This window comes from Styela clava, chromosome 4 (assembly GCF_964204865.1).
Source record: "Styela clava chromosome 4, kaStyClav1.hap1.2, whole genome shotgun sequence".
NCBI lineage: Eukaryota > Metazoa > Chordata > Ascidiacea > Stolidobranchia > Styelidae > Styela > Styela clava.
The window spans coordinates 15,377,701-15,399,565 of record NC_135253.1 but is presented as its reverse complement, the minus strand read 5'-3'; the positions used below and the strand labels follow the sequence as shown (position 1 = coordinate 15,399,565).

The 21,865-nt window shown below is 34.9% G+C and overlaps 5 protein-coding genes across 6 annotated transcripts; 1 reads left to right on the top strand and 4 right to left on the bottom strand.

Moving 5' to 3' along the window:
- Positions 1-707: 707 nt before the first annotated feature.
- On the top strand, positions 708-10,381 carry LOC120326084 (uncharacterized). Of its 2 annotated transcripts, none has more exons than XM_039392311.2 (15): positions 708-1,088; positions 1,535-1,729; positions 2,042-2,138; positions 2,610-2,832; positions 3,264-3,462; positions 3,959-4,157; positions 4,402-4,598; positions 4,775-4,868; positions 6,761-6,930; positions 7,323-7,423; positions 7,493-7,698; positions 7,994-8,144; positions 8,421-8,604; positions 8,981-9,123; positions 9,452-10,381. In XM_039392311.2, exons 1-15 carry the CDS (start codon positions 884-886, stop codon positions 9,776-9,778), a joined length of 2,691 nt encoding a protein of 896 aa, XP_039248245.2. In that variant the 5' UTR covers positions 708-883; the 3' UTR covers positions 9,779-10,381. The 2 variants fall into 2 exon arrangements, with proteins under 2 accessions (XP_039248245.2, XP_039248244.2); XM_039392310.2 differs by having other exon boundaries at positions 1,505-1,729.
- A 332-nt stretch (positions 10,382-10,713) lies between these two features.
- On the bottom strand, positions 10,714-13,415 carry LOC120325614 (uncharacterized). Its single transcript, XM_039391672.2, has 6 exons — positions 13,279-13,415; positions 12,873-13,124; positions 12,633-12,659; positions 12,410-12,499; positions 11,959-12,006; positions 10,714-11,271 (listed from the first exon to the last, which is right to left on the bottom strand). Exons 1-6 carry the CDS (start codon positions 13,301-13,303, stop codon positions 11,177-11,179), a joined length of 537 nt encoding a protein of 178 aa, XP_039247606.2. The 5' UTR covers positions 13,304-13,415; the 3' UTR covers positions 10,714-11,176.
- A 2,670-nt stretch (positions 13,416-16,085) lies between these two features.
- LOC144422010 (uncharacterized) lies at positions 16,086-17,494 on the bottom strand. The gene has a single exon (XM_078111704.1). It carries the CDS (start codon positions 17,288-17,290, stop codon positions 16,100-16,102), a length of 1,191 nt encoding a protein of 396 aa, XP_077967830.1. The 5' UTR covers positions 17,291-17,494; the 3' UTR covers positions 16,086-16,099.
- An 11-nt stretch (positions 17,495-17,505) lies between these two features.
- Positions 17,506-18,973, bottom strand: LOC120326094 (transport and Golgi organization 2 homolog). The gene has a single exon (XM_039392322.2). The coding sequence runs from the start codon at positions 18,958-18,960 to the stop codon at positions 18,106-18,108; it is 855 nt and encodes a 284-aa protein (XP_039248256.2). The 5' UTR covers positions 18,961-18,973; the 3' UTR covers positions 17,506-18,105.
- Positions 18,974-19,048: 75 nt separating this feature from the next.
- Positions 19,049-21,142, bottom strand: LOC120326095 (cytosolic Fe-S cluster assembly factor NUBP2-like). Its single transcript, XM_039392323.2, has 2 exons — positions 20,595-21,142; positions 19,049-19,564 (listed from the first exon to the last, which is right to left on the bottom strand). Exons 1-2 carry the CDS (start codon positions 21,060-21,062, stop codon positions 19,244-19,246), a joined length of 789 nt encoding a protein of 262 aa, XP_039248257.2. The 5' UTR covers positions 21,063-21,142; the 3' UTR covers positions 19,049-19,243.
- Between the last annotated feature and the right edge of the window lie 723 nt (positions 21,143-21,865).

Below are 21,865 nucleotides of genomic sequence, written 5' to 3'. Positions count from 1 at the left end.
GATCTAAATTTATCGCAAATAATGTTATAACTTTTAGGCCGCGAAATGATTTAATGTAAAATGAAGCATAGAATTCGGAATATCGTCAATAAGTTGGCATCAATAATTATTATAAAATGCTAACTAAGTAGTAAAGTCGGATATTGTAAAAAACGGTGAAATAACAAGTCTTCGTCGCGAGGCAAGCGAATGTATAATCAAACGAGAGAATACGCTTGTAGTTGATTAATAAATTAGCAACCCTGAATTTTTATTTAATACGAAAGTCGTATTAATACGTTAATACGATTTTAAAAAAGTGAACTATCGTTTCTTAAATATATTACCAGTGTTGGTAATGATAAAATTGATCGCATAAAATTTGGTGATAAAGTGGGTAAAAAAAATCAAAGCTAATACGAAAGATAAAAATCAGAATAAAATTATTTTGAATTCACTCCTTGATATTTGTCTTTAACATCTGTCGCCGGCGTGTAGTACTGCCGGGAATATGAAAACCAACTTCGATGTCCCATTCGGAATAGAAGTGGATTAAATTGGTTGTTATGATAGGTTTAAATGTGTGAAAAAAATATCGCAATTACGGGGTCATTACGTAATCGATTTGGCCGTAATTACGGAATTGATTTTTGTCAATTACGTGCAAGCCTAGTGCTGGCCAAGGATCGTTATATTTATTCAGTTAGGGTTAGACTAGTGCGTTTTCTCGCCAGCTGATGTGGTAGTACGGTATATTTCAAATGATTAGTTGTTCCGAATGTGTTGTTGCCAGCAACCTTTAAAAATTCGTATTTTTCTCATATACTGTCCGTTGTTTATAAAGCAGTGCCGTCTTACAGTTCATCAGTAGCGAGCTCTTGTTTTCCTTAAAATAGTAAGGATCATGAATATATTGATACTGTACATCACTCTTTGTACTGCTTTGTCGAGCGTGAATGCACTGACTCCTCAAATATTAATGTCTATTAACGAAGGCGTAAATCGCCGTCAACATGTCCCAGTGAACCCCGACGAAAACCTTATCACGGCAGTATGTAAGACGAACCTGGAAATGGTTGAGACAAACGCTACAACAACTGCATTATCTGGTTAGTATACTTTATAATGATAAATTAATTGATAATCCTAGCAGTAAAAACGGTCGTTACGCGAGCCATCAGGATGATACAAAACAGCAGACTTTAAAAAGTTCTGCCGCCTATCGCCATAACATCTGCGCTTCTATTATATATGTGTAATGTTTAAGATATTTTTGTAATCTTCGTAAGATTCCACCTGATCCATACCATGTCGTCCTACAAGTTTTCTGGGCTAGTTCGACGTATTTACCAACCGACTGGGAACTTCCGGTATACTTCTTGTTCCAAAACTCATGATGTGAAAATTTTGAGTGCGTGTGATGTATTGGTTCACGAAGGAAAGAAAAGTAAGCATAATAACAATCATAACTAGCCCACATTAGATTGCCTGTAAACTTTGTGTGTAAAGTGTAAATATTTTGCAGCTGACACCTCACCCACAAACTCCATTGTAGATATTTATCGAAAATGCAAGGTATCGGGCACAAGATATTGTCGACTACGATTGCTACAGCCGGAGAGACGATATCTAATCTCTCGTGAGATAAATTGGACAAAAAATTATAGCGTTATTGCGACAAAATATCAGAGCATTCCTGTGGATTGCCACGAAAATGATGTTTCGAATTATGCAAAGATTATTTTTCAAGGTTATTATATATGATACTAGTTTGAGACAGCCTGTATATATTATATTTGTATAATTAGCACATACTAACTATTGTAAATGCGATTAAAATCACAATAACCTGTAAACATAATTATATTTGTTACACTAATTGGATGTTTTTATGCTAACCTACGACATAATTCATCCACGCATCAAGCTATGCTGGAATACATATGGCACAAATTCACTCAGATGCCGGACAATGAACTGGGAGGTACTAAATATGCCGTATAGTCTACTCTCTCTCGCTCACACTTCAATATATACATTATATTTTATAAATTATCTTTAGATCATTTTGAAACAAACTCTACGAAACATGTCTCCCTTTACTCCATCTCACAATGTGAAGAAGACGAAGAGCATGGTTATGGGTTTTACGTGACTATGTTAGTCGGTATAATGATAACCGTTTTCATTTAATTTAGACATTCTCTATTGGCATTGTTATTGGCGTGCTTTGTTCCTGTGCTTATTAAAAAATAACAGTCGAGTAAGCAAATATGTACCATGCAAAATCATAACCTAATGTATATATAGTTTAATACTATCCAAAAACTTAAAAAATAAATGACAATTAAATACGGAAATATTGTAAATAGTTTACCTAATAATCTTGTCATACATATTGTTCTATAATCATTAATCTATAAGGACAACATATCCAAAAAGTTTTATGCACTGAATTCATTACAGTATTACTCACAAAATAATTAATGTTCAGCGTTACCACTTACTTTATATTCGAAAATGTACAATTTAACAGTTTACTGTAAAATCTCCACTGTATGGTCGGCGATTCAATCAAACCTTGCATTCTTCCGTGGGCAGTTCAAATTCTGATTTATGTATTTAAACAGGTGCATATTCGGATTCTTAACGATTCTCGTTGTTATTGGCACTCTCCTGGATTTATGTACTGGATTTCATCAAAACAAAACGCAATACATAGAAGGAAAACGGAAGAAACAAACATCGGTTCCAGGTTGGAGATCCCTGTTCGCCAATCGGGGGACAAAGTTGGAAGATTCAGCAAAGCAAAGCGTTCCACGCATCATAATTTCGGACCCCGCAAAAACAGCAGTAAGTATCTAAATATGTATCTAATCTAATCATGGCAAAATCCTGCATTTTAATAGAGCGATGATCTTTATTGCATTTTAAAATGGTTTTTAAAAATTTGTGACAAATTTACAATCAATCGTTCACAAGATATACCAAAATAAGGGAAGGTTGGGTAAAAAAATTTCACGTTTCGAAAATGATATCCCCACCCAGAAAATATTGTATCTGATTCTTCAACTCGGCTTTCATGTCACTGATAAAAGTTTAAATGCATATAATGTATATATATATATATATTATATAGGTATATAGATAAGCTACAGTCCACCACAAGTCTAATTGAAGTTAAACTGTAATCTTTGTTTTTGTATCAGCTCAGTCTTTCAATAAATGTAGTTTTTCACAGTAGTGTGTTACTTTTTGGCTGTCATTCAACAACAAATTTTCAGAATGTAGTTCGACGTGATTCGTTAGATTCGATTCTTTCAACTGATTGTGGTGGGCCACAAATAGCACCTATCAATATGCCTTCTCTCAGTTCCATTCGTAGCGAGAACTCGATTTCCCGTGGAAGTGCAAAAATTTCAGTTCATCGGTCACCATCTCCACGACATAATTTACTCAGGGCATCAAGTTTAGCAAATACAGGTAAATTTTATCACAACATTAGCAAACATCTAGATCATATTATTGGGCGTGACCCTATAGATCGTTTCATAAAATTGTTCTTCTTTTCTCATTGTGGTTATTTGTGTGAGAAAATTGCTTCTTCATACAACTGTCGGACTGGGCCAATCAATCCCAGCGCCTAAAAGTGGAATAAGTCACTAGAGGGCCATTACTCCTATCATTTATCTAATTTTCTCAGTCTTTTTTTTTTGGTTTTGCAACGATGCGCTTTCCACATTTCTGATTCATTGTGCGTAGCGGTTTGCTTCAGTAATGTTCAAACCCAATATTATCATACTTTTATTCCATGCAATTTTTTATTGTATAATATTAAGTATAGGGATTTACCTTTTCATTTACAATTTTTCTTCGGGAGCTTTGGGAGCCACTATCACTTGCTTGTGGATAACGGTAATTTAGTGTCATGTTTTGCGTTAAATAATGAAAAAAAAAACAGTGTTTATTCTACATTTAGGTACTTCTGTTAAGTCTCAATCATTCACTGACATATCTGGAGTTTCAGCCAGTTTTGGATCCGTTCACGAAACTCTTAATTTTTCAAATCCTTCCGTATTTGTGTCGCCGCTAGAACAGATGTCTCAATCTGACCAATATATCGGGAGCACGTCCGGAGATTCAATACAAATTTCAGAAAATAGCTTCATTAAGAAGGGGTATTTAAATTTCATGACATGCAACGAAATTTGCAAACCATGTAAAAATTTGAAACGAATTTTGCATTTCACAAAATCGCTTTATAAGCGAATCGAGATTTTTGATTTTGAATGTGACAACTAGGGAAGCAAACAAAGGAGGTGAAAAATTTGAATTTTTTATATTTTTGCGAGCAAATATTTTCTAATCTATCTTTTGTATTACACCATTTCATACACGCAAGATACATCTCATTTTGTTTAGCTATGCTTCTTCTGTGGAGCCAACGAAGAACACAAATTTATTCCTTGACGCTGTGATGAAGTCGTCTGCGTCGCAAGGTATCAGAGGTCATGAATATGATGATTCATCGATGTTCATATGTTCAATACAGACAATTGCAGTGTGGTGGTATCTTCTTTATCTTACGGCCATATTCTTCGGGACCTCAGAATTATTAGGTGCGAGTGTTAGCCTTAGCATAACTCGATTTTTAGGTTCATACGTTTTTGCATTTTTTCACTCATTTTGATAATGACGTTGTTGCCTTTTAGTTTAGTCTTGCTAATTATTATAAATATATTTTATATGGAAATATGGTGTTTCTGATAACTACTATTCTACTTTTTTTTTATAGATAACCCTGATGACTTCAAAAATCGCATCCTAGACACAGGTTTTCAATTTGTTATGAACGGCAGTATGCATATATACACTGTTTTATTCACAAGGTAAGCTTGAAACGAGTTTATATGAATAAGGAACCACACTTGCATCACAAACTAGTGGTTGGAGCAGCGTTTCCCAACCTTTTTCGGTCGCGGACTATTTTGTCACCGGCGAAAACCTTTGCGGACTCAAGGTGCGTTTATTGTAACGGTACTCTGTACAAGAGTAGCAATAAAACCAAACACAATAGAAATTTTGAAAATTTGCTGCATTTACGCGTTCGTTAAAAGAGCCGACTATTTTGGTGTATAATGGACTTTTCTGTCGTACAATATTCAATCCATGACAACGACGAGAATTTAATGTCTTTCTATTTTAATTCAATTGTGTTCATGGTACCTCGCGGTTGCGTCGACTTACGACTAGATGAAAGAATTACTTCTTCAAAGTTCCACGGCCATCTGCGAACATAATAATGAGAGAATATATTGCCCGATTATTACTCATCGATCTCGATAAGTATGTTGATAGGTCTGTTTGTCTGTTAGATGCACGCGGTATCTCACGAAAGCGAGGTTGAATCTGCTCCAAATTTTGCATGTGCATTCATCATTTGATTTTGGATGAATTATGTCGTCAAATTAGCGAGTTATTAATTAATTAGTGATGGGACACACGGTGTCGCTATGAAGTAAGAGCGGATGAATCGAAACCGCAGTTTCTGTTTTGGGGGATCCAAAACTTTCGATCGATAAGTCTTCGTCTCTGACCGATATTCTCGAATTCAGCTTTGATACATATTTTTTGCGATCTTGCGAATTTGTTATCACCGTTGGAAAAAATCCTACTATAGCTGCTTTAAATTTCCAGAATGTACAACTTAATTTAGTACTTATTCAAAATATATTCAAGTATATTAGTAAATCAAAAATACATATTCATCGCCTTGAAATTCTCGCAAACAACTTCTGAAGTAATCGTCGCATATACGTCACTCGTCAACTTCAATGAATTTTTCTGTTTCATAAAATATTCAATCCATCCATATGTGCGATCCTTTTAATCTGCGGTTGTGTTGACGAAGAAAGTACCATGACAATGCGTGGTAAAGTGCCCGATTATATTTTGTTTAGATTAGTTTTTTTGTGAATTCGACAAATCTGAGCTGTTCGTACAACACTTACGGCGCTCCATTACTACTGTACGTACCAATGTAGAAGCAGTAAAGCAAAGAATCCAAAAAGAAATGCCCTGGTACGTATACTACGGTAGCAACCGAAATTTTGCGATTTGCAATGTCTAAAAAAGCGGTTTTAATCGGTCGCGGTCGCCATTTACACCTACCAGAAAAAAAATTATTCTTCGTTTTTCGAACTCGCGAAAAACATACACTCAGTATTACATATTATCTATCGAAGCGTGTACAGACTCGGAAATCCGCAAGTGAGTTGTGAAATCCAATCGTTCGATTAAGCGACTCGCAAGTGACCTGTCGCGTCACGTGTTACCAACCACGTAAATTGCTATTCTAATAGTTGAATATTCGAATATATGCCCAGCCCTACTCAGTAACTAGTAATTATTGACTAGATTAATGTCATGTAAATAAACTGGCTTTTTATGTTTTATGTAAATTCTAACGTAAATCGTAACTTGGCTGATGGTTAAGTTTCATAAAAACGTTTGTGGCCCGCAGTGAATTTCTGGCTCGTTGCGGACTCATTCAAACGCTCTGCGGACTCATTTGAGACCGCGGACTCGGGTTGGGAAACACTGGGTTGGAGTATTACTTGGCTTTGACCGTAGTTAATTGTTACTCAGAATTCTAGAGTCCATTGTCGGGCGTAACGCTCAATGATGATATGATACCAAACATTTTCACAAAATGTAGTATAATCTGCTCTATAAATTTAGTTTAAAATATACAAAGATATAATGACTATACACCATCTAGTGCGATGTTGCTCGGATATTCTGCAGTTCAGAGATTGAAAAACACGAAAACTTTGACAGAAGGAATGGTGAATGCATTGGCAATGATTTGTACAAAATATTGTGAACAATTTCCATTCTATATCCTTGTTATCCTCTTGTGGACATACGTCATCCCAGGTATAGCTTCAGGTGAGTATTTTTATGGGCAAATCTTATTTATATTTTGTCGTTTATTTACATTTGAATAGAACAGAACGAGTGATATTATACAAGAATGTAATACAGTAATTTGTGAAAGTTTGCCATATTTTGTCATTCTAATTTATTTTGTGAAAGTAATAGGATGGACATAACTGTTTACAGCATGTTACTCAAATTTGAGACTAGGCAATAAATGCACAGGCAGAATAAAAAATTTAAATTGTAATATGACGATGCCTTGGTCTGGGTAAGATAGAAGAACTCATTCTATTGCCATTTTCAGTTAAAATAAATATTTGCACCAATGCAGTAAATGTTGACGAATTGATTTGAAATTGTGGGGATAATGTCTTGACGAATTTGTTGTGATTTTATTTCAGGACCAATGTGGAATTTGCTTCGTGATGGCAGTTGTATTGATTTTTGGTGGACAAATGTAATTTATATTAACAATTTTTATCCGGAAAAGTCTGTACTACAGGTAACTAACTACAGAACAATATAAAAAATGCAAGCCTGTAGTGGAAGAAAAATATGTTGTGTTTTTTAGTGTATGCCTTGGACCTGGTTTATAGCTTCAGAAATGCAAATGTTCATATTCGGTTCGATATTGGTGTTGCTATTCTGCAAGTGTAAACGTCTGGCAGTTTTCATAACATTTGTGTCCGTTGTACTGGTAAACTCAATATGCGCATATATTGCCTACAAACGTAGTTTGGACCTTACGCCGTTAGCCGAACTGTATAAAGAATTGAGGTGAGTACTGTTTAATTGGAAATATTTGTTGAGATTAATAGATTTTATCGAAAATATCGAATTTTACTTACGCAAAAATTGATTGGCCATGCACTCTGTCAAATGGGTCATGTCACATCTGAGTAATTTCGACAAGCGTTGGGCATAAAAACTTTTAATTTAAATTTTGTTAGAATTTGATGAGGCAATACGAATAATAATCAAATTTTGGTTCTAATTTGTACACTTGTACAAATTGTTGTGGACTGTGGAGTAAAAGTGCAGAAGTTTTGTGTGTTAAAAATATTTGTTTAAGAAACACATCGATGGAATCACACGGCGGCTGGAAAAACGAAGTCTTTGATTCACTTTTCAACAAACCATATTTCCATTGGAGTTTGTATGTGGTGGGAATAATAATTGGAGCAACAATCAGACACAGAACAACTTTTCGCAAAATGACATTGGTAAGATTTTTTTAAACGGCGTTTTTGCATGATCACTCGCAACAAGGAAATTTATAAGCCACTGATAATTTGTGATAAATGAAGATTTTGGCAGAGCTCAAATTTTTCAGTTCGGCATTGTTATAATTCGTTACAACTATATGGGTTATGGTCGCGTGTGTGTGGCTAGACCCAACATACCATAAAGTGAATAAATTTTGATCTAAAATATTGTTCAAATAATGTTTCAGTTTTATATGAATATATTCATGAAATAATTGTTGAATCCTCTTTTAGATTTGTACCTTACTCTTGTATATTGTATCCATTCCATGCCACTTTGCAACTATGCATTACGTCGTTGTTATAAAGAAAAATTTGACGGAAAAATGGAATCCGTTATTTATAAATCTTGTTCCCAAAATTTGGATTCTTTTTCTGGTTCCGACTTTGATATACTTCCGATATTCAAGAATAAAAGGTTAGTACAATTGCAAAAGTTTAAAATGTCGTTTTGTTAAAGGAAACAAATATATGTATATACGTTTGCGATGCTTATGGAATATTGGGTTTCACCATAAATTATAACGAATTATTGTTTCCATCATGTTCCTGCCGTATCTCTTCGGTTTAGCAGGCATTAAAAGTAATAACTTTCACAAATAAAACAATTATACAATAAGCAATTTGAGGCAATGTAAAATTACACAACCATTATTGCTAATTTCCTACCGAATTAGGCTATACACAAGTATCCGTGAAGATAAATTTGATTCGATTAGGGATTCTCAGTTTAGATCAACTTTATATTTCTACAATTTTTAATTATGTAGTAAACCCGCATTATCTTCAAACAGGTCCGATCAATAAACTACTTTGCTCATCATGTTGGGGTAATTTAAGTCGACTGAATATCCCTGTACTTGTTGCCAATCCAATAATTCTCCATATGCTATTCTTCTCAGCTGATTTTGCTATACATTTCAATTTAATGAATCTCGTAAGTATACATATTTATATACATTTATACATATACATATACATACATATATATACATATACATACATATACATTTATATGCAGAATCAAGGTTATGGCAACTAAGATTATGTATATTTATTCGAAGTTTTTTGATTGTTTACAGTTTGAGTTTCAACAAGTTTTGGCTTCTGACAAGTTTTAGCACCGATGCAAAAAAATTTTCGTTTGTAGCTACTTAGCTCGAATTTCAACTACGACTTGTTTTAAAATAACTAAGCTAGATAATGTAGAAGAATATATTGCAAGAAACTGTCGATAACTATATCGAATATTTTTATTTTTACAGATTGTCTACTTTCTCGCAACCCTGGCACTGACCTATCTATTAGTCGCTGTGTTGCTAATATTCGGCCATTATCCCCTGTATTTTATACTGAGACTTGCCTACTTATATGTCATGCCACAGTCTACGGATAAACACGCAGAAACTACAAGCAAAGAAGATGAGTCTTTTCTTATTAATGTAAATGCCAGAGGAAAGAATAAGAAAAGAAAAAAGTCGCGACAAAGACTTGGTCCCAGATCTTTACTTGATATTAAACGCTCGTCTTTCTCTTCTCGTTCGTACCAACGATCTTTCGAATCGCTGTTTACTCATGTTGTTCGTGCGTGATTCTCTTATTAATGTATTAGCAGGCTTGTCCATGGGAAATATTTTTCTGTCCCTTCCCCATCCCCATCCCATAGCAATTATGCCTGTCCCATCCCATTCCATGGGATTCCCTTTGGAATGAAATTCAATAAAAAATGGTAAATTTAGATTAAGCGTCTAATAAATGGGACTACATGTACAAAAGGACACGCAACACAACAAAATTTACCGACTTTGTATTCGTAACTTTTATGCATGTTTCCATCAGCCCCTTCACGAAGTATATGTTAAGGTTGAATATATTTTGCTCTTTATAACTAACAAGAGGGCTATGCTCAAATATATGGACACGAAGTTATTACGAAAAGTTTTACCATCATTTCCCTGAAAATCGTACGGTTTCCGTGTTCCATGGGAAATACAAATGCGTCTTATCCCATCCCATGGGACGTTTCCAATGGACAAGCCTGTGTATTGGTCTTATGTTCAGTGGTACGAGTTTTAAGTCTCCAGTCCCCCAATTGTGAAATATTAAATTCATTCAGAGAAGTATTTACTTTATGTATATATATAAATGATAATTTGTGCAGCAACATTTGTTTTGAGAACTTGCCGACAGACAATACTGGAATTATATTTTCGCTACGTCGAAGCAGAAGTGGGGTATTTTATGCATAAAGTAAAATTTGAATATGCCCGACGGGCCACCACGAGAAGGCTTTTGTTCTCGTCAGCTTGTCGATGCTATAGCTTGTTAACGGCGATTCATAAATGCCAATCAAAACGTTAGAATAAACTACTTCGCGAGGACTTCTGGTTTGTCGCAAAAAATATATATATAGAGAGATCCATGCTTTACTGACATGTTAAATTTTTGCGAAGTTAATAAATAATCTCCCGCCTTTTGGTTGAGATGCATGGTATTGGATGTTGGTGAAAAACGGCCCGAGATTTCGTGAACTATCCCGCACAATGTCTTGGTACCCGTGGATGACAAGCCTGCGAAGCCACGTTGGATAATCGATAATGCGGTTGCAAGCAGTTTTCTAACAAAAAGCACGATGCGCCAACTATCATTTAGGTGCACAATTATGTCATTCTTATGCTTGTTTCAAAGGTTGCGATAATTCGGTGGCTCCAATAGAATGGCGATGGTGTATGATTAAAATTACTGTAAAACCACGTGTGATCAAGAACTGCCCTTTATTGGTAATCGGGCTTATTTAATGTAACAGAATTTGAAGTCTTAGCTCGAATAACCAGTCGGTAGTCTCGTGTCTGCGAATGTCCGCAATATTTGTAGTTCCATTATGCATATACAATTCCCAAAATCAGACTAAACAAATTATAAAATTAACATATCTGCCAGGTAGCTGGCATAATTTTTAAATTAGTCAGCTTTGGTGAAATCCGACGTTTTTAAGGTTTCAAATTGTTGACAACCACAACATTCTCAACATCCACAAATGCTTGATTCGAATCCGGCATCTGCATCATGTCGACTCTCCTGTGAACTAACATTGTTGCATATCAAATGTTTAATCATTACCAACCATCGCTTAACAATAATGTTAGTCAAAGCATTACAACACCAAGTTCTGCTTCGATATCCAGATAATAGCTTTTCGATATAAAGTTTTTAAATATTTGCTTATAAATACTCTTCAAGCTAAAGTTTACTCATATTTACATTTAAATTACTTGAGTTCAAAGGAATGAAGTAGGCTATTTCCCAATTGGAATTTACTACATTTCATAACGATCAGAAATCCTGTAGGCCTACTTATTTGAATTAGGTACACTGAGGCGTTTCAAAAATATTTACTCATTCCGTTTTATATAAATATTGGTCATTGTAAAAATCGATAATCCTATAATAAAATAATCCAGAACATTTCCCACATATGTATTTTACTTCTCTGAAGCTGGAGGTATCAGAATCAATATTAATTGTTTGAATAGCGCTTATTACAGACTAAAAGCAAGATATTTCCTTGAAAAGAAGAAACAATGCTGGCAAGAAATCACTGTTAAAATAATACTTCATTGTGTTTAAGATACATCAGATAACTCATAAAACCGAATAATTTTTCAGTTTTTGATGTAATCGAATAACCGCTCCCTATATAGACCATATCATCCATAAACCATAATTGTACCTAGGTTATCAGGTATAGGTTTATAGCCAAATGGATACTTACTATTATGGCGCCGAGTGAAAAACTCCGGTAGCCTGACTTTTGGAAGATCTGAAATTCATTGAATATATATGTTGAGTTTCAAATTAGGTTTTACATGATTTTTTTTTCTCAAAGTACAATTTGAGCTGACCAATTCCGATAAAATTGGAATTCAGAGATCGATGCTAGTGAGAGACAACGTTAGAAAAGCATCGTAAATAAATGTTGCACTTTTAGTATCTTAAAGAAATGAATTAAACTGTTTCATACCAGTATTAATGTATGGTAGTGAAAGATATCAAAACTATTTCACAAATACAAAGTTCGACGTTTCAAGATAATTTATTTAAAACGGTAATCTTGGAATTGTCATTATTGATGTCATATGCTCAATATTTAGGCGCAAGTATGTTTATTAAATCGCTGCCCTATTAAAAATATTCTTATTATATATATATACTCATTTATTCACCTGTGTTGGGCCGATGGTCATTGTAGACTACAGCAGTCGAGGAACCGTACACTGAATTAGTTGCTTTTATCCCCCCACGGAAAACCAACTCTGCATTTACAAAAATGCGGCATTTATATTTAGGCCTACTATTAAATATTTCCTAAAGTGGTTCACTATTACAAATTTACTTGATATTTGTTCTAAAGTACCACAAACAATATCTAAATTTCCAAAATCTCACCGGAGGTACGTCTGTAACCCGAAGTATCTGAAAAATTATGAAAATAACCAGTTTACTGTAGGAAAACAGGAATTGTTCGACATTATGAGTGACTCGAGTATTTCACTGGGACAAGTAAAATAGGCTTGCTAACGTTTCAGGTAATGATAAGAGGAGACCTATGGGAAAACATCATTATAATCCTTTCGAGGTATAGGCCTACTGTTTTTTTTACATATATATATATATATATGAACATACCGCTTGCGCTATTGTCAATCGTAACTTTTTCCATAGCTGTCGCAAGTTGCACAGCCATATGAAAAGTCAGATTTCCTTGGTTTGAGTCCAAATGATTAGAGATGGATTTCGACTTCAATCCAAGTATAAATTGTCGTAAAATGTCACTTTCGTCAATAAACGTACATGAGCCTGCCAGCATCTGCAACTCCTTCGCAAACTCTGATATGCCTTCATCACGGTGTTGCTTTCTTTTGCAAAAGTTCAGCATAGCTATTCCGTAATATCATTGTTGAAAAGAATGATAGGATAGGAACATAAAAGTATGAACTTTCTGTTATTAAACGTAATAGGCTATAAGTAAGTATAACTCAAAAGTCCGATACGTGTTTTCAATTGCAATTGGCCACAATTAATAGGAACATACCTGAATTATGGTTGTCAGCACTCATTGTAGGCTACTAATATTATAGTATAGAGAAGTGTTGCTTTGCTATGCTTCCACCACGTAGACTGGTTTATGAATAACAAAATATTCACACCATAACAACCGCGATGTTTGCCTGGAACGTTCTCTTAAAGAACTGACATCTGTTCGCAAGACGTTGGGAAATACATAAAAAATCCCATATTTATTTTATATATATATATGTTTGCTTAGCATTTTGAAAAATCAATTTATTCCGGAGCAAATTGGGTGATTTAAATTATACACAGTAGAGATGTACCGATGTATCGGTATCGGCAATATCGGCCATTTTTTGGTATCGGTCATGTATCGGTATCGTCGAAAATAATACCGATATTTCCGATTTAAAATTTTACTTTTTAATTTATTTTTTGTCCGGAGAGATCGTGAACTATGGGCCATGCATTTCCCCACCCCCGCGAGTAGTAACGGGAATAGGATTCACCTGTTTTAAAATATTTACTAGCCAAACTAGCTCAACTAATTTGGCTATTATGGCTGCCAGAGTTTTATATTGACATTTTAATACTACATACTATACATAGTGATTATGAAGAAATATATCAACACAGCCCAGAAAAATGAGCAATTAGGCGCCCAGTTTTAAATTATACAGTGGAATATGAATTATTTTTTACAGCACATGCACTTTTTTGGCACGCTATGAATTCTGACTATTTATCGTCAAGCGCGAGTGTCATTTAGTCTGTCGACGTCGTTAAACTGAATCCAGCACGATTATTCCTCTACGCAGGTAATAAATATTATGGTTTCAGTAATTTAATTTTGTTTAAAACACGATTTTAACTAGCTCAACTAAACACTAGCTCAACTAATTTGGCTATTATGGCTGCCAGAGTTTTATATTGACATTTTAATACTACATACTATACATAGTGATTATGAAGAAATATATCAACACAGCCCAGAAAAATGAGCAATTAGGCGCCCAGTTTTAAATTATACAGTGGAATATGAATTATTTTTTACAGCACATGCACTTTTTTGGCACGCTATGAATTCTGACTATTTATCGTCAAGCGCGAGTGTCATTTAGTCTGTCGACGTCGTTAAACTAAATCCAGCACGATTATTCCTCTACGCAGGTAATAAATATTATGGTTTCAGTAATTTTAATTTTGTTTAAAACACGATTTCCTCATAGATTTATTGGCGTGGCAGCCTAAAATGTCTCAAAATATACGATGGTAATTGTGAAATATTATAAAATAGTAAAATGAAAAACATTCTCGACGTTTTGTAGGTACTTCTAGTCGGTGCTGATTGATATCCAGGCTTGTTCATGGGACATATTTTTCTGTCCCATTCCCATCCCATGGCAATTATGCCTGTCCCATCCCATCCCATGGGATTCCCATTGGAATAAAATTAAATGAAAATTGTTAAATTTAGGTTTAGCGTCTACTAAATAGGACTAAATGTACGAAGAGACATGCAAAACAACAAAATTTACGGACTCTTCATAACTAACAAGAGAGCTATGCTCATATATAAGGACACGAAGTCCATAACGAAATGTTTTACCATCATTTCCCCGAAAATTATACAGTTTTCGTGTCCCATGGGGAAAAAAAGTGTGCTGTTTCATCCCATGGACAAGCCTGATGATATCCTTTTATTTTGATTGTAATATATTGCCACGGCGATTACGATTAAAGAGCAAAATATTTTAAAAATGCTTTAAATTAAAACGTAGGGCGGCGGCGCTAGAATGCGTGGGTGATATTCGTTATTCTTTTAAACACGAAAAACGATATTCGAAGGTCGCGATATTAATACTAAATTGGAATTGCACATCCCGGCCTATAAGTTTTCTAATTCAACACCGAGATTACTAACGTCGGTGCACAAAGCATCTGAATTAATTAATGCATGTGGATACCAATCATCAATTTCATATTATGTGATATATATATTTCTTTTTCAATCTAAAATATTGTGTGCTATGAATAACGATCAAAGACCATTGTTTTAACCCGTCTGCCCTACACAGCACACTTAAATTAAGGTAATATTTACATAGTATCGGTATCGGAATATATATCGGCTGTTTTGTAATATCGGCATTTTTAGTTGGTATCGGCGACAAAAGTGGTATCGGTACATCTCTAATATACAGTATATATATAAAAACGCAATACAATTGTGAACTTCCTCCACCATCAAGTCCAAGCTTCCGAAAACAAATAACTAGCTAACTGATCCCATGCCCGACCTGGACTGGTAACCGGTCGAGAGGCTGCGGTTCGCCATATGATTAAGCCGTCTTATCGGCTTTCTTCTCCCCCGGGATAATTATGTAAATCCTATCCTAAATCCTACATATTTGCGCATTACCCAAATATCGTCAAGCAGTAGAATATGGTTTTCCCTTATCCAGGTACCCACGGAGAGATGTGCATATGCTGACAACAATAAGTGAAGCCACAGATTACGAATCTTGACCGAAAAAGCGACGACAAAACGAATTGCCGTTCGAGTACCGCAGCATTTTTTACTCAAATATTCTGGTCAACTTCTTAACTGTTCGTTAAGTTAGTTAGAATACCGAATCACTTCATTGAAAGAAGCGAGCTATGTCTGTAGCTGTGTTCTCATTCATCTTCTCTCGACCATCGCATGAATAGCATTTACGGGATTGAGCAAATCCAAACCCCTCCGTGCACCTAGGAGACTTTCGTTTGAAAGGCTCTCACTAAAAATTCAAATCGGTCTTGCCCATCCCAAATAATCAAAAATAAATGAAAGATTTACAAATTTATTCTTGAGAAATAGCCAACATTTGTTGTAACGGACGACTATCTGATAAACGAAGCTTTCTAAGACAAGTCCGTATCAAAATACGATGACCAGTATTCAATGATCCCTCATTTTCAGTAAAATATTTAGCTGCAACACCAAGTATAAAGTTAGGGTGCTTGATTCGAGTCGTTGCTAATGCAAGCAAAATGGCAGTGGCTTCTTGTATGTTATGAAATCTGATATCTCGTCGTCGTTTAACAGACTCTACAATAGAATAATATATTGTCGATCTCAAATTTGGTGATGCCAAGGAGCCCGCATACCTCAGCAGCTTAATTTGATGAATGAGAGTAGTTTGAGTTAGTATACGAACAAAGGTTGGGTCATCAATGGCTTGATTCTCGAGATGCATAAAGAGCCCATCATACAGTGAACCTATTTGTACAGATTGTTGGTGTGCAATCATATTTATTGCCATAATACATCTAGTGACATCCGATGGAAAGAATTCATTTATCCGTCTTTGAAGAATTGTTACCAGAATGGACATCACTGCACTGTCACTTGGAATTCGTAGCATCACAAAATTAAGAAATACGAATGATAAATCAAATGTAGTAAAACGAGATGAATGTAAGAGAACCTCCTTCACAAGATATTGAAAATATGGGTCATTCAACAGTTTCCTTTGTTCAATAATGGAAGCATTATCTACCTTCAAATCTCCCATTAACTGCAACCGATTTTCTCGTGTTAGATTGATAGAATCATCAACGCTTCTTGGTTGATTGGAATTTGACTGTTTAACTTTCACAAGAGCGTTAATGTACAAAACCAGTTCATCTTTCCATAATTTTCCACCTCTGACAGCATTTTGAACTTCTAACAAAACATCATCAATATTTTGACACTTTTCTAAAAGTGAGGAAGTTGTGACTAATGCTGGCAAGTTTTCCTCATCCAATTTTTTCTTCAGATCATTCAAAACGAAATCACGCTCAATATATTCTTCAATGTCTGACAAGAAATTTAATTCTCTCGGACGACTTGAATATTGCCTTTTACATAACATTTTCTTGTCGGATAGATATCTATATTGCAGAAAGCTTTTTGAACCAAAATAATTAAATTTTGACCTGACAATGGTTCCACAAAATTTGTTACAGCAGAGAGCAATAGTTTTCTGAATATGCCAAGTCGTAGCCATGGCTACGATACATCTAGTTTTTTCCTTGTGCTATTCAATTTCTTTTTTAGCCTGTCGTGCCGCCACTGTAACCACCTTCTACGTTGAGAACAAAACTGATATCCAGCAATGAACCCAATTACAAAACAGCTCACCGATGATACAATTAGAGTTATATCTTTGCTAGAAGGCATATTTTGTCATTGTCACACTCTCAGGCTAATTTCAACAATAACCTGGAAAAAAATATATAATGTTATTAAATATTTGACAAGCTTTTAAAAATTGATTTCAAATATCTACATTTACTGATGCAGAAAAATGTTCACACTAATTTATAAGAAAGGTATCATAAAATTATTATCAGCAGTAAATGACATGGACTGATGGTTTAACTATAATTACAGACCCCACAATCAATGCCCGCTAAGTCTGTACAGATTTGTTATGAATAAATAATTATCTATATGAAATTACAGACGCATTGGCGACATATAAAAACTATATCAACATAGAAAGTTGGGTTCACTTAAAAAAACAAAAATCCCTTACACAATGCTAATTTCACACAATTGTAGCAAACAACAACATTTCAATTTCTAAGAGGAAATACTGTACTGTATGCTGTAAAAATTATTGCATATAAATGTCAAAATAACCAACATTGCATACATTAGGCATGAGAACATATAACAAAAGATGTATGTCAAAATGATATTGTTTTTGCTGACGGGACTGATTCTAACATCCGAATATTACTAATGTGGATTTGAATTCAATTTGGATATGTGCTTAACAAAACAGAGCAAAGTTACGTACGACCACTCTACTGAAAATTAACTTGAACTAGTATCAGTTACTTTCACAGTGAATGTATAAGAACTTTTCAACCAGGCAGTCTCATCTGCACCATCAGATCCATTTAGCGCCATTTCTGTGAAATGTAGCTGATTGTTTTCATCAATTAAAACAACAGTTTGTACCCTAGTGCCATACAATCCTAACCCACTGATCATGACAGAGCAATATTTTTCTAGTATTGTATCATCCAAAGCTCCATTGCATTGTTTCCTTACAATTTCATCAGGATATAATGAAGTTGTATCAGATAATAAAGACTCTAACAAGCAATTGGTTAAATCATTTGGACTCATGGCATGACTATTCTCAATAATTTTATCAAAAGTTTTTCGACCATGTTCAATTTTCTTCCAATCTCCATTCAAGGTCGTACATGCTACTACATTGGTTTTGTCTGTCAACAACCTCGGATTTTTGTCATCCCAGTTACTATAATATCCCAGACAAATTTTTCCACACGAATCAATTTTTCCTGCAAGCATGTTGAACTGTCTATGTTGCTTATCTTGCAGTAAATTCAAATAATCCATAGGATCAACTTCCTCTTTCAAATAGTTAATAACCAGTTTCCCTCTTGGTAGTTTGGAAGGATCTTGAGATCCAGTCAACACATTCGTCAAGGCAGAAAATTTTCCAGATTTTGTAACTCCAAGCCATGTCCCCCCTTCCACACCAGATTCCATGTCGATTCCGCAGATAATATGTGAGAAATCGGGATGAGTGTCAGCAGATTTAGTTGGTCTACTCATGTATTCATCTCTATTGGCGGCCATTATTAACTTATATTTGGCTCCCACATCATTATTGCAGTGTATAAATACAATACACATTCCTGATGTTATTTGTTTATAAGTAGTGATTATTCAACCTATATATTTTCGTTATGCTACATAACTGAAATATGTAAAATAATATAAGCTAAGAAAAGAGAGACTAAGACATAATATAAATTCACATGAAAGTTAAGTATTTCATCAATTCTATTATATTGCAAAATAAATTGATTTCTCGATTTTCAGAAGCATGCCAATTATGAATCTAATATCTGCCCAACTAAAATGACTGCTTGAAAAAGAAGTCAACTTCATTTCTCAAAGCAGATAAACTGCATGTTTATTTTATACTATTCTCATCAATAAATTTCTGAGAAATTTTCTTAATAGCGTCTATTGTTGATGATTTTGGGAAAGCCTCAAGAAAGCTTTGGCCATTCTCCAAACATAATGTTAACTGTGGGTCAAGTGGTACACGCCCAAGAAATGGAACATCTTCTCTGATAGACAGTTCTTCACCGCCTCCTTGGGAAAATACAAGAGAGCATTCAGAGCAATGCGGACACACATATCCAGACATATTTTCTATTATCCCCAGTACAGGCAACTTTGTCTTTCTGCAGAAAGTTAGTTCTCTTTGAACATCTGCTATTGCAACAGCCTGAAAAAAAAAATAATATATATCGGAAAATGTATTATTTTTTAGGGTTGATTTTTACACTCATTCAATATTCAATCTAGTTTAGATAACCAAATAAATCTTAACTCTTGAACACAAGCAAAACATTTTGCTGAACTAACTAGGGTGGCTTACCCACTTTGCGGCCACGACCTATTTGCGACCATCAACTTCATCGATTAAATTATTGCCGAAAAAATTAAAGTACCACGATGATTTTTCTCACGCGTTATCGTCCACTTATCCCTCGTGGCTCTGCGAAATTACACAAAAATGGGGCCACAAACAAAAAGTTATGACCGAAAACCCAACCGAAGAAAAAAAACGACCCATTTTTCCATGTCGCTAACTACCCATTGTCCCTTTGAAATAGCTTGAAAAACCATACAAATATAAGATAAAATGATGAAACTTGGCAGGTGGGTAGCGTTGTGTTTCTTTTAACCATCTTTAAAGTTTGGCATTTTTACATTTAAAGGAGTGGGAATAGGGGGGTGCACATTTCCAATACCTCGATAATATCTTTGTGGACCAATTTGCAACCCCCGTGTTTTTGTCTGTTTGATTGCTGTGATTTGCTTATAATTTGACAAGTTTTGTTCGAAATAAATGTGTTCTTAAAATATATGACGGTCAGAAGTGCAATTAGCGTCCATTTTTTTCACGCATGGCTGTGTATGCCCTAGTCTCGACGCAGCAGAAACGATGTTCAAGGCTTGAAATCCGTGGTCGCACACTGGTCGTTCGGTCGCAAATATGTCTTCAGAGTGTCATACTTCAGTGGTTTGTATAGCTTTAACCCTTTAACCCCTGGTCGTAGAAAGTTAATTCGAGGTTAAGCGTGTAGAATAAATACCAAAGCACCTAAGGTCAAAAAATTAACGTGTTAGAAATATTGGTTTTTGCTTTATAGCGGTTCGAATGAAATCGTCCGCTGACTGGCTACACCACCCCATACTCAGTTTAAAATTGCATAAATACTGAAATAATGAATGAGTCAGTTAAAATTTACCTGAGGTGTAGTAACCAAGATTGCACCGTCTATTCGTGACCTCAAATTTTCTAAAACAGCCAGATGTTCGTCACTTGTCCCAGGCGGAGTATCAACAATGAGATAGTCCAATTCATCCCACACAACATCCTGAACAAATTGTTTTATCATGCCATTTTTCTTTGGCCCTCTCCACACAACAGGATCATCCTTATTATTTAAAAGAAAACCTATGGACATTAAGCTAAGTTTTTGCTCCTTGTCAACAAAAACAGGCACCCAACCATCATCACATTGATGTATTGAAGCATCTGCAACTCCCAGCATAATGGGAATACTTGGTCCACAAAGATCCACATCCAGAATACCAACTTTTTTACCAGAATATGTTAAACATAATGCCAGCTGAGTTGCAATGGTGCTTTTGCCAACACCGCCCTTTCCCGAAAGAATGACAATCACATGTTTTACAGATTCCAAATTATCCATCTTCAGATCTTTTAGTCAATCTCCACTATTCCAGTATTCTGCTATTGCCAAATATGCCTATTGCAGTATCACAGCATAAGCATGAAAAATTGCGCACCTTGTGGTAACATGTCTGCATGTGAAGAGTCGAAGACTTCAGTAGTCGACTCTCATGTGACAAATTGCATGCATGTGCGGCTTTTGTGCCCATTATATTTGAGCAATGTTTTCTTGTCCATATTGATGTATGGGCAGTGCTTAGACGCTGAATTTTCAAACTAATACTGTAGATTTTTTCATCATTTATTTATTTTTACAAAACTGTTATGAATCCACAACGTGGACCTTTAAGAAAAAAAAAAAAAAAAAAAAAATACTGTAGATTTGGTGGACGGGCACGTAATGTACGTTTTTAACTTTTTCTCACGTTATGCTCGCCTTACAGGTATCTCTGCATTTTGTTTGTCGCTTTATTGCTGTTTTATTTTATCACAGAGAGATATAAAATAGATTAATAGATAAGAGATGTATAATTATGATGAATAATATATGTATATCATGTGGTAGTTTTTAAACTACCACTAGAAGGCTATTCCATTTATTTATTCCCAAATTCAGAGATGAAATGATTGATGGATTGATTAAATTTACTTTAGAGTTCTGATATTTCACCCCAAATTTCTCTGTTTTGTGTTTATTTGTGGTAACTGGAAAAATGTATATTTATATATCTCTGTGGTGGTAGCACGGATTTTATAGTACCACCATGCGTGTCGGACGATGTCAAGGGTTCGATTTTGCAGACTTTTTGCTCGCTCAACTGA

What these genes read in the sequence shown, in the direction of transcription:
- LOC120326084 (XM_039392310.2), top strand. Translation starts at nt 884, where the DNA reads ATGAATATATTGATACTGTACATCACTCTTTGTACTGCTTTGTCGAGC. An exon ending in CATCCCAGGTATAGCTTCAG is followed by an intron (nt 6,931 to 7,322) that starts GTGAGTATTTTT and finishes ATTTTATTTCAG; the next exon opens with GACCAATGTGGAATTTGCTT. An exon ending in CGGAAAAGTCTGTACTACAG is followed by an intron (nt 7,424 to 7,492) that starts GTAACTAACTAC and finishes TGTGTTTTTTAG; the next exon opens with TGTATGCCTTGGACCTGGTT.
- LOC120325614 (XM_039391672.2), bottom strand. Translation starts at nt 13,303, where the DNA reads ATGAGTGCTGACAACCATAATTCAG. An exon ending in GATTGACAATAGCGCAAGCG is followed by an intron (nt 12,660 to 12,872) that starts GTATGTTCATAT and finishes ATAATTTTTCAG; the next exon opens with ATACTTCGGGTTACAGACGT. An exon ending in GGGTTACAGACGTACCTCCG is followed by an intron (nt 12,500 to 12,632) that starts GTGAGATTTTGG and finishes TTGTAAATGCAG; the next exon opens with AGTTGGTTTTCCGTGGGGGG.
- LOC144422010 (XM_078111704.1), bottom strand. Translation starts at nt 17,290, where the DNA reads ATGGCTACGACTTGGCATATTCAGAAAACTATTGCTCTCTGCTGTAAC.
- LOC120326094 (XM_039392322.2), bottom strand. Translation starts at nt 18,960, where the DNA reads ATGTGTATTGTATTTATACACTGCAATAATGATGTGGGAGCCAAATAT.
- LOC120326095 (XM_039392323.2), bottom strand. Translation starts at nt 21,062, where the DNA reads ATGGATAATTTGGAATCTGTAAAACATGTGATTGTCATTCTTTCGGGA. An exon ending in TCTTGGTTACTACACCTCAG is followed by an intron (nt 19,565 to 20,594) that starts GTAAATTTTAAC and finishes TTTTTTTTTCAG; the next exon opens with GCTGTTGCAATAGCAGATGT.